This window comes from Frankliniella occidentalis, unplaced genomic scaffold (assembly GCF_000697945.3).
Source record: "Frankliniella occidentalis isolate FOCC.00 unplaced genomic scaffold, Focc_3.1 Scaffold10, whole genome shotgun sequence".
NCBI lineage: Eukaryota > Metazoa > Arthropoda > Insecta > Thysanoptera > Thripidae > Frankliniella > Frankliniella occidentalis.
Window position 1 is genome coordinate 2,059,991 of NW_026267140.1, and position 13,846 is coordinate 2,073,836.

The 13,846-nt window shown below is 57.8% G+C and overlaps 1 protein-coding gene across 6 annotated transcripts in view; it reads left to right on the plus strand.

Moving 5' to 3' along the window:
* Nucleotides 1-12,426, plus strand: part of LOC113209788 (proline-rich protein 36-like) — a 37,756-nt gene extending 25,330 nt beyond the window's left edge. The window contains exons 4-17 of one of the 6 annotated variants that reach the window (XM_052277443.1): nucleotides 1,890-1,978; nucleotides 3,129-3,170; nucleotides 3,704-3,868; nucleotides 4,037-4,872; nucleotides 5,146-5,309; nucleotides 5,398-6,615; nucleotides 6,685-7,496; nucleotides 7,913-8,122; nucleotides 8,200-8,425; nucleotides 9,139-9,483; nucleotides 10,032-10,477; nucleotides 10,548-11,057; nucleotides 11,130-11,354; nucleotides 11,427-12,426. In XM_052277443.1, coding sequence (XP_052133403.1) covers nucleotides 1,890-1,978; nucleotides 3,129-3,170; nucleotides 3,704-3,868; nucleotides 4,037-4,872; nucleotides 5,146-5,309; nucleotides 5,398-6,615; nucleotides 6,685-7,496; nucleotides 7,913-8,122; nucleotides 8,200-8,425; nucleotides 9,139-9,483; nucleotides 10,032-10,477; nucleotides 10,548-11,057; nucleotides 11,130-11,354; nucleotides 11,427-11,621 — 5,483 coding nt within the window. In that variant the 3' untranslated portion in view covers nucleotides 11,622-12,426. Of the gene's footprint in view, nucleotides 1-1,889; nucleotides 1,979-3,128; nucleotides 3,171-3,703; nucleotides 3,869-4,036; nucleotides 4,873-5,145; nucleotides 5,310-5,397; nucleotides 7,497-7,912; nucleotides 8,123-8,199; nucleotides 8,426-9,138; nucleotides 9,484-10,031; nucleotides 10,478-10,547; nucleotides 11,058-11,129; nucleotides 11,355-11,426 lie in introns of all 6 variants that reach the window. The other 5 variants (XM_052277441.1, XM_052277445.1, XM_052277446.1 and 2 more) reach the window with 5 other exon arrangements.
* The last annotated feature ends 1,420 nt before the right edge of the window (nucleotides 12,427-13,846 follow it).

Sequence of the window (13,846 nt, forward strand, 5' to 3'; positions counted from 1 at the left end):
CAGGTCGGATCCCCGATTGTACAAGCGAAACAATACAACGTCACATTATTCCACTCAAGAGGATCTTGACTCGCACCGCGCGACACAATCGGCGATCACCTTTGCGCCGTGGCGCCGCCACGCCGAACCACGCCCCGCCACGCCTCTTCTTCTGCCAGACTCCCTGCACGGCCTCCTCGTAAAGGCGGGGCGGGGCGGGGCGGGGCGGGCGAGTGTAATAGTTCAGGTGGACACCGTCATGTGAAACCTTGGACATGCCGGTTGGTGCTAACGAATGGAAAAGAGGCAGAGAAAGTAGTAACTAGACGAATATAGAGGGACAGCTCTGCGTATTAGAAGCAGGAAAAAGCAGTGCAACCGGGGTAACGGCTTAAACGCGCGCGTGCTGCGAGGAGCGCGCCGCGCGCACCCCGACACGAGCCCGTGTGACCGGGAGAGAGACGGGGCGAGCTGAGCATTCAGTATTCCAACCTTGACCTTCGGGGCAAGTACAATAGCAAGGTCCGTTCCGTTCCAGTTCTAGACGCCTCGGACCATCGAGCAGACCAGTTAGCCGACTCACCTTTGCAAGGGCGACAGGACTCCGCAATGGCACTTCCCCCTGGGGCCGCAGCTTCGCAACACTTAGGCCCAGAAGAATGAAAATGCTGAGGGCGTAGTGCACTGAGGCGGCAACGTTTGAGTTGATGGAGGTTTGCATTTGATCTTTGCTTGTACGGGACTGTCACCGTCGGCCCTCCTCGAGGCGTTACAACTGCAACGAGCTTGTCTGTCGCGCGGCACCGCGCCCCACAGCCCGCTAGCGCAGCACTGTTGTAACAACAATTGCACAACGCGACGCTCTTTACGTCGTAAAGATCCAGCCGACTCTATCGTGTGTTGTCGTAAAGAGGGCATTGGCTCGCATTGCCTCAGCACTCGAACGAGATCACGCTCGTGATAGCCGTTTTAGTTTTTAGCCCGCCCTTCTGCTTTGAAAAAGCGATAAAGCTGGCTTGTGCGAACGACCTGGTGTCTAATTGTTTGTCAGTTTGTCTGTTCTACTAGAAGGGGTTCAAGCTATAGACACTTAAAATTTTCCTGGTACATCAGGGACTATATACGTTTTTGCGCGGCCTGGTTAGTGCTAAATTATTTTCAGAATGCTTTGCAGAACTTCAAAATGATTTAGATTCTTTGTGACTACGACGCATTTACTTTGCAATACGAAGCGATGATTTGCGATTGCAAAGCCATTCTTTACTTTGCAGCATTGCTGGCATGGCATTGTAAAGAATCGCTCTGTACTTGCAAAGTAAATGCGTCGTAGTTACAAAGGATGTAAACCCTTCGCAATTCTGCAGAGCATGCTTTGCAGGAATTTAACAGTTCTTCCCTACCACTTTTTTTGTTTTGTTTTAGGGAATTAATTTTGTTTTGTTCGATCCTTATTTAGTTCAATGAACTATATGGTTATCAGGGTGTAACAATCATCGAGGAAGTACGTCCGTCTTTCAGTGTTCAACGTTACTAAACTATAAAGTCCAGCGCGTGTAGGGTCTCATAGCGCCTGATAGGTAGGCATCATCTTGCCTCCAGTGCATGCGTGTATTGCGGGATGGCCCGCCGTGAGTCTCGCAGGCGCGTACCTCCCGCAATGTCTGGGAGCACAAGGAGTCTGGGAAAAAAAGATGTATTTTCTGGTCGATCCCTTTTCCTTAGTGGGCCGTAGGGCCGCCAGAAAACTGAATTCAGTGCAAAAGTGCATATTAAGCTGAAGACGGAACTCAGTTTGGTGGAAAGGTCTGGCCTGCTTCCTTTATTCTTACGACTGATTGGAGAAAATTTTCATGTACAGACAGAGAAGAACAAACGATGGAAACTATAGTATTGATTGCTTGCCATTTCAGGTGTCGCAGGCGTGGAGATCCGTCCTGAGGGCCACAGTGGTGTCCGGGGCGTTGCCCTACCTGCCGACGATGGCGAAAAGAAGATGATGGTGCGTTTGGTGACCCGTGTGTGATGGTGACGGCGTGAGGTGGTAACGTCTTGTGGTGACCCCTGGTTACGTGAGGTCTTCCCCAGGAGTACAGAGCATGACTGACAGGCATGGCGACACGCATGGCATGCGCGGAACGGTCCACCAGTCTTATGTTTATCCCTCCACTCACACCAGAGTTATCATCGGCGGGGTGGTTCTGGCAGTACTTCGCCTCGGAACAGCTGCCCACAACGCTGCGCGGCAAACAGTTGTCAACACGTATACGAGTTTGCAAAATGCGACACTCTTAGCGTTTACATTGTAAGAATTTTCCCTTTTATTTTGACATGGGCATAATTGATTCGCAAGTGCAACAGAGGGTATGTTTATCACCCGCGCATAATGGGCTTAATAACGCTCGTGACCGATACACCGGTCAGAGACACTTTGTTGCTCGGATTCTTAAACGGTTGTCAACACAGCGCGTGCTGCTGCGCCCGGGCACGCCGTCGTCACTCGGGCCCAGCTTATTGATGATTGCGTGTCTCCGCTAAGCACGCCCGGGCAGCGCCGGTGTGGTATTGTCACAGCACCGGCCACAAGCTATGGACGGACGACCTTGACTGGAGAACCCGTTGGCCATTTCGCCCGCCATGCCGTACCAACTACCAAGCTTACTCTGTCGTGGAGACAATAAAGAAAATGAGCACCAAAGCCGGGGCGGCTTGCGCCGACCGAGCCCGACAAGTCAGCTATGCGGGTGGACGAGTTTCGAGCCAACAACCTCCAGTTGTCGTTGCGTCACGAGGTATCGGTAAATGCGGGGATTAGCTGCCGCGTAGACCCCTGCACGTTTTGCATTTCATCCACTTGTCCATTGCATGGCATGCATTATATTTTTGCAACCGACACGAGAATAACAAATCAGATTGATAAATTATGGTTTTAGTTTCTTGTTTTTTTTTTTTGAAGTGGTCGGAGAAATAGGTCATTATGACGTGTGGTTAAAATTCAGAATGGTTGATGTTCCTTCATTTTTATGAATCTATTCGTCATGCATCCCTGCTTCACATGACCGGGCGGTAACCAATGGTCCGTGTTTCATCGTTGGTCCGGGAACATCATAAAACGGCATGTGTGTGTTCACTAACATGTATGTGTGTTTCAGAAAGTGATTGTGTCCATCTGGTGGCGGAGGCCTAAGCACAAGGTACATACTCACCAATCGTCCCCCTTCTTTTATTCACAAAGTGCATTTTTACGAGATGTTGTGCTTCGTTTTTTTCCCCATAATGTTTTTTTTTAAAGGAAGTAAATCTCTGGAGTCACGTTATTCGACTTTGTAGGAGAGACTGACAGTGATAAGAAATTGGCAGCACTGTGTTACGGTAACGGCATGCATACAGACTGCACGAAAAAAAAAAGTACTCGGCACGATGCACGACCCTCAACGACTAACTGAGAGCATGTTTCGCTCCCCCTGTTACGCTGTACGGACCTCACTCATGGACGAACTGTTTTTGCATGCCAAAAAGCACGGGTTACTGACAGGAATGAGAGGAGCACTCCGCATGACATTTTTGGGTTCACTATGTTTTTAAAAAGGACTAATTAAAAACCGCGCCCTTGCTCTTTGTTTTCTACCGTTTTTAAAACGCAAATTGACTTCCAGCAACGGGGTAAATATTGTAAAGAATGCGCTAAGAGTAGCCCCTCGTTGACGCTGATTTGTTCTTGTTAAAGACCCGCAAGGCTGCCGTGGCCAGCGCCGAGGACGTGACCAGCACCGCCGCCGGCCTGGTGGAGCCCGCCGGCACGGCCAAGCCCATCAAGCCCCGCCAGGGTGGGCGCAAGAAGGTCGTTTCCCTCGCAGCCAACTCCAGCCCCCAGGCGCACACGGGACCCAAGGCAAGGCCACACCGATCATATTATGTTTGACAGCTTACTCGTCTTTCTCTCCGTTCCATTATTTTTTGGCGGAGACAAACATCAATCGCACCAATCGAAAAAGAAAGTTGTTTGTCCAGCAGGGATGCTGCAGAATAGATAAAGGTGTAACCCCGTCGTGTTCTCTAGGTTGACCCCGAGTCCAACCGCGGCGTCCTGCTCGGCACGTCCACTGTGACGGAAGTGTCGGTCCGTCTGGCTGGCGAGGACTCGACGCACACCGTCGAGGGCTTGCAGCGCCGCCACGACATGGCCGACCTGGAGCCGCTCACCACGGCCGTGACCACTGAGCAGCCCCCGACCGCCACGCCCGCTGGCACCACGACCACGGAAGGCGAGCAGGGTGGCTTTGTGTACGTGCCCGTCAACCTGCCGAGCTCAAGCCTGCCCAAGGCTGGCGCTGAGGGCATCACTGGCAAGCAGCGGCTGCACCAAGACGACGGCAACTTCGACTTCGTTGACTCTCCGCTGGGCGACAAGGTGCTGGTGCCAGCCGGCTCGGCGCCCTCGCAATCCTCCCGCGTCAACGTGAAGAAGGGCCCCAACGGCCAGGATTACGAGTACGAGTACGTGTACTACTACTACGACGAGGATGAAGACGAGAACGCCACCAACGCGCCCAACGCCAACGCCGGCAGCAACTCGGTGTACACGCCGCCGCTCGTGTCTCAGACTCCACTCAAGACTCCACCGCAGCCCGCCCCCTCGGCCCCCGCCCAGGTGGCGCCGGCCGCCCCCGCCAGGCCCAACTACAGCAGCCCGCCCAGGTACTTCAGCCCCACCGAAGCCCCCGCGTTCTCCCCGCAGCCCGAGGCGGTGGAGGAGGACATCGACCAGGATGAGGAGGTGCCGACAAGGCCCGCCAGTCCGCCCAGGAACAGGTACACCAGCATCGAGCGCACCACACCCGAGCCAGCGGCTGCCGTCAACGAGGTGCTGCCCCCACAGAATGCCGTCCGCTCAAGGTAAGGAAAGGCAGGCATTTGGGCCGCTCTGCTTACGTCCTGAGGACCGAGGCAACGGTCGGGCTGAGAAAGCGGACCTTAGTCGCACGTGTTGCGTAACAACCTGTTCGGAAGGAGTCAATGGTATCCAGTTCTATCCGGTTTTTGGCCGGTACTCGCCCGATCCCGGTACTCGTATGGGTAGGCAAAGGCGTTACATTATCGTAAACACGGACTGAAAGTACGAAATTATTTAAATTGCTAAGCGTAATCCAATTGTTTGTGATGTGGCAGGGGCCGCGCCGAACAGCAGGCCAGCCAGCCCGCCAGCCAGCCCGCCATACCCGAGGAACGCCTGCCCGCTAACACCCGCTTCCCTCCCAGGTCGAGGGCCGGCCCGGTGACCACCCTGCCGCCCTCCACGGACACGCCCATCACCAGGGTGCGAGTCCAGCAAGGTGAGCAGAATGACCTCGATCGCGGGTGCCTTTCGGCAGTGGTATGCATTTATGTATCCAATGTATCCCTGCTTTCTGTGCCTTGCAGCTCAGACACCTGGAGCCATCCGCCGCCCCGGCCTGGACCTCGTGGACTCCTCGTCCTTCCGCACGAACAGCGCTGACTCATCCCCGGAGCAGAACAGCTACCCCTCGGCGGTGAGCCACCAGCCAGGCCGCCAGCAGACATACCGCGAGCCGCCCGCAAGGACACCGGCGGCCGTGCCGGTTACTCAGGACGACGAGTACACCCCTGAGCCTCCACAGACCCACCTGCACCACCAACGACCCGAATTCCCCTCCCACCACCGTTTCCAGCCCGAGGTACAGTCTCAGTCCGATCCCGAACAGGACGCCCCGGTCCGACAGAGACTGCCTACCGCACCCACTACTCCCGAACCTGCTTTGGCTCCCCAAGTCCCCGTTAGTCGTCGCCCAGTGCAGCAACCTATCCAGCAGGTGGAGGAGATCGAATTTGAGGATGACGAGGATGTGGAGGAAGAGGAGAAGGTCCCTATTCGCACTCCCCAGCGCTTACCTGCACACCAACCCTCTGCACAACCCTCTCCCCATCCTATCCAGTACGCAGACACCCCCCTCCGACAGCCCGTTGACTCTCCTACCCCTGCACGCCACCCTACCTACCACGCTGTCCCTGCACGCTTGCCTGCCCAGGAAGAGGCCCCAGCACCAACCCCCGCCCCTGTACAGTACGCGACCCCCGCCCGTCGCCCAGCCCAGCATGAGAATGCTGCCCAGCGCCCGGTCCCACAACAGGCCCCCGCTCAGGACATAAACCAGGAGTCTCCTGTGCAGTACGAGAACATCCCTCGCCGCCCTGTGAACTACGAGGAGCAGCGCGTTCAGCAGGACACCCCGTCCGAGACACCCGCGCGCCGCCGCCCGGTGCCACAGCAACAGGAAGACTCCCCACCTAGCACAGTGGCCCCCAGCACGGCACGCTTCTCGCACGCACCCCCTCGGTCCAGGCTCCGCCCTCAGACCAGCGGACCTCAGCCTGCACCCGCGACTGAAGAACACACCGAGGACCCTGACCGACAAGCACAGCAGGACCACCTTGCGCGTCACCCTCCTCGCCGCCCCGGTCAGCACGAAACACCAGCACGGCACCGCCCCCAGATCCCCGGAGCACAACCCGCTCCCGAGCCCTTGGAACAAGGTGGCACTCCCGCCAGAGGCCGTCCCCAGATCCCTGGTGCGCACCCTGCTCCCGAGGCTCACGAACAAACCGGCACTCCCGCCAGAGGTCGCCCCCAGATACCTGGTGCACACCCTGCTCCCGAGGCTCACGAACAAACCGGTACTCCCGCCAGAGGCCGCCCCCAGATCCCTGGTGCGCACCCCGCTCCCGAGGCTCATGAACAAACTGTAACTCCCGCTAGAGGCCGGCCCCAGGTCCCTGGTGCGCACCCTGCTCCCGAGACTAACGAAGAAACTGTCACTCCTGCCAGAGGCCGTCCCCAGATCCCTGGTGCGCACCCTGCGCCCGAGGCCCCCGAGCGTACTGGCACTCCCCCTAGAGCCCGTTCCCAGATCCCTGGTGCTCAGCCGGCGCCCGAGACCCCAGAACAACCTGAGGCCCCTGGCCGCCGCCCAGTCCATCATGAGGCTCCCGCCCACCACAATGCGCGCCGCCCGACGAACCAAGACGCCCCTGAGCAACATGACACCCGACGTCCTCACCCATCCATAAGACGACCCCCAGCACAGCCATCGCCACCCCGCACCGCTGCCGTCGAAGAGGCTTCCGCTGTAGAACAGCAGGCTCCCGTGCAGGACGAGGCACCTGCTCGACGTCCACACCCGGCCATCAGACGCCCCACAGTGCAGCCGGCTGCCCGTCCCGAACAAGAGACTGATGTAGAACAAGAGGCCCCCGCCAGGCGGCCACTCCCAGGACGCCGCCCTCCTGTCCAAGACACCCCGAGCCCCATCCCCGCACGCCGCCCCGTGCCGGTGACCGCTCCTGAGCAGGAGGCCCCGGCCCCAGTCCTGGCCCCCGCCGAGCAGGAGGCCCCGGCCCCGGCCCCCGCCGACCAGGAGGCCCTCGGCCCAGCCTTCCCCGCCCCGGCCCGCCTCCCCACCGGCCCCCACAGGTTCCTCGGCGTGACTCCCAATGAGGACAGGGTAGGTGGCGCCAAGGACCGCAGCGGCCGCTTCGCCCCGCCCGGTGCCCTCCGCCGCCCCGCCCCTCAGGGCGTGCCCGGTGTTGCGCGGCGGCCGGATCGACTCTGGGCGGGGCGACCAGGCCAGCGCCTTGTATATTTTGTACATAATCCTCTCTGTAAATATACCCCACTTTTCCTATGCCGGGCACCAACCGCCGGTAGCAAAACCGGCTTGTAGCCGTCATCGCTGTTGACAGTTCAAACATAGGGGCACGAGCACCTCTTTTGCGTTTTGTTTGAATTGCGACAACGCAGGCGCGCACTGTAAGGCGTTGCATCGGCGGTTGAGTGACCAGTCTCTCTGTGCTTTGGCTCTTTGCTTGGACGGCCAGCTTCGCCTTCCTCAGCGTCTCACCGTGCCGCTTTTGTTTGCAGCCTGCACCTGTCGTCGAGCAGGACGAAGAGGACGAACCCGCCTCCAGCCTCCCGCCCGCGCCCAGGACCACTCACGCCCCGCCGCGGTCGAGGCTCCGCGGCCCTCAGGTACCCCACGGCGCCCAACCCGCGCCCGAGGTCGCCGAACAGGAAACGACCGCGGCCCCGACCCCCGCTGCGCAGCCCACCAGGTCGCGCGGACGTGGATCCGTAAGTCCCCCGGAACGTGATGCCCTTTGTCGGTCACGTGCGGCGCCGTCTCATGTGTGTGTGCACTCCGTCCTCAGAGCCGCAGCACCACGCCACGCACCACCACCGCGCGCGTGGAGGAAGAAGAGGAGGAGGAAGCTCCCACCAGGCCCACCCGCCCCGCCCTTCGCAGGCCGACGACCACGACCACCACCACAACAACGACCACGACAACAACCACTCCGCCGCCGCCCCCGAGCACCGAGCCGCCCACCACGTCAACTACGGAGCCACCCAGCACTGCCCACACCGATGATACCACAGGTACTGCCGACCTCTGGCCCCACCCACCTGCGCTTTTGCTTGGACTCCTCTAGGCACTAGGTAAACAGTAAGGTTAAAAAATGCGGTGATAAAACTGTGTAAATAGTTCTGCGAGTCGCTTGGCCCAAAATAGAGCTCTGTTGATATCCCACTTAAACAACAACAGTTGAATCATGCGTGCACCGCCGCCCAACTCCCCCCCCCCCTTTTCCCCTCTCTCGCCAGCAGCCTTTCCCGCGTCGTCATTATGAGATCACGACCCAGCGCCGCGCGGCCGAGTGTAGCCGAATCGATGCTGCAAACGCGACCCGCGGGACTTTGCATGCCGCCTGCTCGTCTCCTTTCCCTTCCGGTGGGCCTGGGTGGCCTGGCCCCTCCGCTCCGCGAGCTCCGCGACCTTACGCAACGGACAGGCGCGCCGCCCCTATGCCGGGCGTGCCACTCACAACCAGAGCATGGCAGCACGGCTAGTTTGTCTCCGAGCACCAAGGTCGAACTTAGGGCCCCACGATCCCCCCCCCCCCTCTCCTTCGGTGAGCTCGAGCTCGTTTAGTTAAATCGGTTTAGATGTTGAAGGGAGCAATATGTCGAACGGTTGACTAAAACGCTGCCGCTTGTGCCGAACGACGACCGCCACACGCTCCATCTCCACCCTCTGCCTTTTTCGCGGTGCTCCCGCCCGGCTTGCTTAGGCATGGCTTGTTGTCTTGCAGCGCACACCACAGCGAGCGACATCGGCGCGCTGGACCTGTACGCCATCCTGCAGCAGACACGCGTGGACGCGGCCAACACGGTGGACGCGCACGACGAGCTGGAGGCAACGGTGCCAGTCAGCCCCAGTCTCCCGACCAGCGTCGGCCTTGACCTGCCGGCCTCTGTGTCCGTGTCCGTCGTGACCAGCAGCCCCGAGGTGGCCGAGGCGACGCCCGAGGCCGCCGTGTCCTCCGTGTCCGCCGAGTTCCTGGAGGAGGTTGCGACGACAACCACCACCACGCCCGCACCCACGACCACCCAACCCACGACCACCACCACCACGACAACCACCACGACGACAACCGGTCAGTCCCTTGGCAGTGCTCGGCTCGACCGCACCAAGAGAGTTCTCCAATGTTTCCTGCCCCGCTGTAAATGACAAACTGACGGGGCTGGAAGTTACTGTTGCGCGTCGTGTAAAAAGTTCATAGCTTAGCAGTTCTCTCTTTTCTTACTGATGCCATATTTGCACCCAAGCTGTTCACTTGCGCATCTCTCCAATCGCATGCGACCATCATGTCAGACGGAATGAAGCACTTCATTTTATTGATAAAACTGTCAGCATGATTTCAGCATGGTTTTCTTTAATACAGTTTAAGTCGAGTTTACATCAACAACGAGAGAAAAGAATACTTTTAAAACAATAACCAGATCAGAATATTGACTGCTATGATCATGGAGTGTGTTTCAGCCTGGCGATAGAAGAAAAGTATAGATTAAAGTTCACTTCCGACCGGCGCGCTCTTGCTCTGCTCACTTTTCTTCGATTCTGATAGCCATGCTAAGGCACTTTTTATGAATCATAGTGGGGGTAGCCCAGTTCTCTTACCAATAATAACTCCTCACTCTGCAGAGGCACCTGCGGCTCCTGGCCGTGGTCGGTACCGCACTCGGCCCGGAGTGTCCCGCCGCCCCGCTGGCGCACCCAGCACGGCCGCGCCCGCCCAGCCCCAGCAGGCCACCACGGAGCAGCGCGCCCCCGGCGGCTTCCGGGGCCGCTACCGCGGCGGCCAGGGCCAGTCCACCACGACCACCGAGGCTCCCGCGGCCGGAGCCAGCCCCGCGCCCGAGGGAGAGGAGCAGCCCAAGCGCAGCCGTTTTGGCCAAAGTAGAGTTCCCGCCGCTCGGCCGGCCGCAGGCGTGTACGGCGGCCGCCGAGGCTCCTTCAGGACGTCCACGGCCAAGCCGGAGGGAGATGCCCACGTCGAGGAGACCGTCGAGAAGAAGGAGGCCGCCAATGCTGAGGCCGCACCTAACAGTGGAGAGGATGCGGCACCCGCAGCTCCCGCGCCGAGGAGGGTAAGTGAGCCTCCATCCCCAGGTAAAGATGACCGCCGGGCAGGGCCGTAACGGAGACTCTCTGCCGCAGCCTGGTGTCCCTGGCGCTGGCGCACGCAACCGCTTCCGAGCGACCGGCCCCCGCGTGCCCGTCGCCACCACCGCCGCCCCCGCCGACCAGTCCGCTCAGCGCCCCAACAACATCGCCGAGCGCTTCAGCCTGCGCAGGCGCGGCGGCGCCCGCAACGGCCAGCCCACCACGACTGAGGCCAGCCCCGCGGCTGCCGAGGAGGAGGAGGGCGTGACCAGGGACGACGCCGGCCACGACTCGAGCTCCGCGCCCTCCAGCGCGGCGGAGACCACAGCCCCGCCTGCCACCCCCGCATCGAAGCCCGCTAGGGGACGTGTGAACCTCGGCGGCGGCGCTCGGCCCCTGAGGCCAGGCCCGCGGGTCAACATCCAGCCCCGCCCCCGACCTGGCCAGCACACCACGGCCGCTCCCGCTGCCCCCGCCGCCGCCCCCGCCTCCGCAGAGGACTCTGCGGCCAGCCCAGCAGGTGCACCCGAAGAGGCGGCTGCCGCCCCCGCCGACTCACAGGAGGTGAGTGTTGAGCTGTGACCTCCGAGTAGTGCAACTGTATTCTCGATTGCTAATCCCCCTGCCCTGTGACAGGCCGCTGAGCAGCCCGCCACCCCCGCCCCGGACGCGCTCTCGAGGCTCAGGTCGCGGCCGCGCCTCCGCGTGCAGGCCACCCCCAGGCCGGCTACGCCGGGCAGCCCTGGCGGCCCCAGGAGACAGCCCTCGCCGCTCCTCAGGCGGGGCTCCAAGACGGCTGCCGAGGCGGCGCCGCCCGCGCCCGCCGAGGAGCACAGCGCCGAGGACTCGACACCCCACGAGGTGAGGCACGGGGCCTCGGAGGGCTGACGACCAGCCCAGGTGGCGCATTCTAACATGTTGGTCGCTGTGCAGGAGACCGAGAAGGCTGTGAGCTCGGAGGAAGCTGCTGCTGACACGGCTACCACGGAGGCTGCGGCGGAGCACAGCACGAGCAGGCTGTCGTCGCTGCTGGGCCGGCGGCGACCTGGTGCTGCTGGGCCCGGAGGCAGGAAGCCCGGCGCACTGTACCGCCCAGGACCGCAGCAGCCCGCTGAGGAGGGCGCGTGATACAGCCATCCCCAGTCCTATTTGTACCAGATTTAAATTATGGCAGCTAATGCCGATACAGGGTCGCCATGCCAGGCATGTAGTCGTTGCGGTCAATCTCCTGGCCGCTGGACTTAGACAGAGAACGTGGCAGGTGGCAGCGCATGGCAGCGGCAGCACCGTCTCACTCGGAGATGGTGCGCACGGACAAAACCCTAGCCTCACGCAGGGTTGACGAGAGAACCAAAGTGGTGTCCAGCTGACTGGAAAGACATATTTCGAGATACATGGGGGGAGGGTTGCGCCTTTTCTGAAGATGTGCGATTGTGATTGTGTGTGTCCAATGCAAAGTAAAAGATATAAACAGTATGCCTGCAATTGCCAAGCTGCCCTGCTCACTGTTCGAGTTCTAGATTTCATTGATAAAACAAAAACTTATAGCAACCCTCTCCCCGTGAGTCTCAATGCAGTGCACACGCACTGCAAACTTTTGACTGACGCTTAGTGGGAAAATCTGCATATTTCTTGAACAGTCTCCATTGAAAAATGGTGTTGTGGACGCAGAAAGATAACAAGATGAGTGATAAAATGTGTACCTAGGTATGTTGTTATGTGAAAAAAAAAAGGTAATTGTGAGCGCCTTCTACAAAAAGTGCTGTATAGTCACAGTGTAAAATTAAGGAGTGAATGAAATGTGTTACCGTTGTGGCAGCATCAAAAGTCACTGCCCAGTCATAGCGGGAGACACAGTCGAGTATTGAAAAACCATTTATGTGCCAATCCTGTGGAAATTTTGTAAATAAATAATTTAAAAACCTTCCAAGTATTATGAAGTTTTGTTATTCTTCAACCATTATCTCCGCGCCACCGTACTTTTCCTGACCTCGCAAAAACACATGGTGCACCACAGGCTACTACCATATCACGTTCACTGTTAAAAAATATTACTTCTTAATAGACAGCAATCATACCGGGTGTAACTGAGAATGCGCAACAGTGTTGCGGGATTGCATACCCGCCAGGGCTGCAGGGGCCATGGCGCCTTACGGGCTGACTGGGCAGGCAAACCCGCAACACTGTTGCGCATTCTCAGTTACACCCGGTACACCGCTGCTTTAAAACAACAAATATTGTCAGTACCCGAGAAGAATTTACTTGTAAGTTAATTGTTACACATTTTTCATTGTTTGTGAGCAACTTGTTTGGCGACTGACAGCATAGCTGTAGGAAAGCAACAAAATTTGTTCAACAACAGCAAAGTTGTTGAAAAACAGTCAAAAAGGGTGCAGTTTGTTTAACTCTGGGCTTGATCAGTCGAGGCGCCTGGTGGTTAGGCAACATACAGCCAACCTGCTTGTGCGGGTGGCCTATCTTAGGTTCGTCAGGCGTCAGGGGGAGAGAGAGAGAGATTTGATTTGATTTGATTTATTGTGCAAAAGAATGGTACATTAGGGCTAGAAGCCCCATTGGGTTGTACCAATTATGAGGTACATAACAAAAACAATAGCACAGCCAGAGAGATTTGATTGATTGATTGAATTTATTCATAAGAGGTACAAAAGGACTAATGAGTCCAACTGGAGTACCATCAGAGTGGTAAAAGTGGAAATACAAATCCAATTTATAATTGCAGGGTTAAATGAGCAGACAGACAGGCGCCATGCCAGACCATAACAGGTATAAAGAGAGATTTAACAATGTTAGGTAGAAAATTATGCGCTATGTTGTACATTAAGTAGGTGGCACTTCAGCTTAAATTTAAAGGATGGTAGATAGGACACAGTATGAAGAGTACATGGCAACTTATTCCAGAGTGAAACCACATGGACCCAGAATGCTCCAGCAAGCTTATTATATTTATGAGGTGGTAGCCGAAGGTGTAAGTGACAAGTTCTGACAGGCCTAGACCTTATATCGGCCTCAAAAACAATCTTTTCAAAGATATACGGCGGTGCACGCCTTAACATAACTTTTTTAAGAAGGGATAACTTTGCGTAAGAGGCCCTATGGTCAACATTCAACCAGCCCAGTTCTTTGATGTACGGGCTTATATGACAGTCTCTCCGCAGGTTGTAGATGAAGCGGGCACAGGCATTCTGGAGTCTTTGTAATTTATTTCTTGATTGGACCAGCCGATTAGAGCAGACCGTGTTCCCATAGTCGAGGACCGGGAACACCAAGGCTTCAACTAGCCTTTTCCGGACATTTCGGGGAATGAAGTGTTGGTGCCTTCTCAGGCCGTGCAG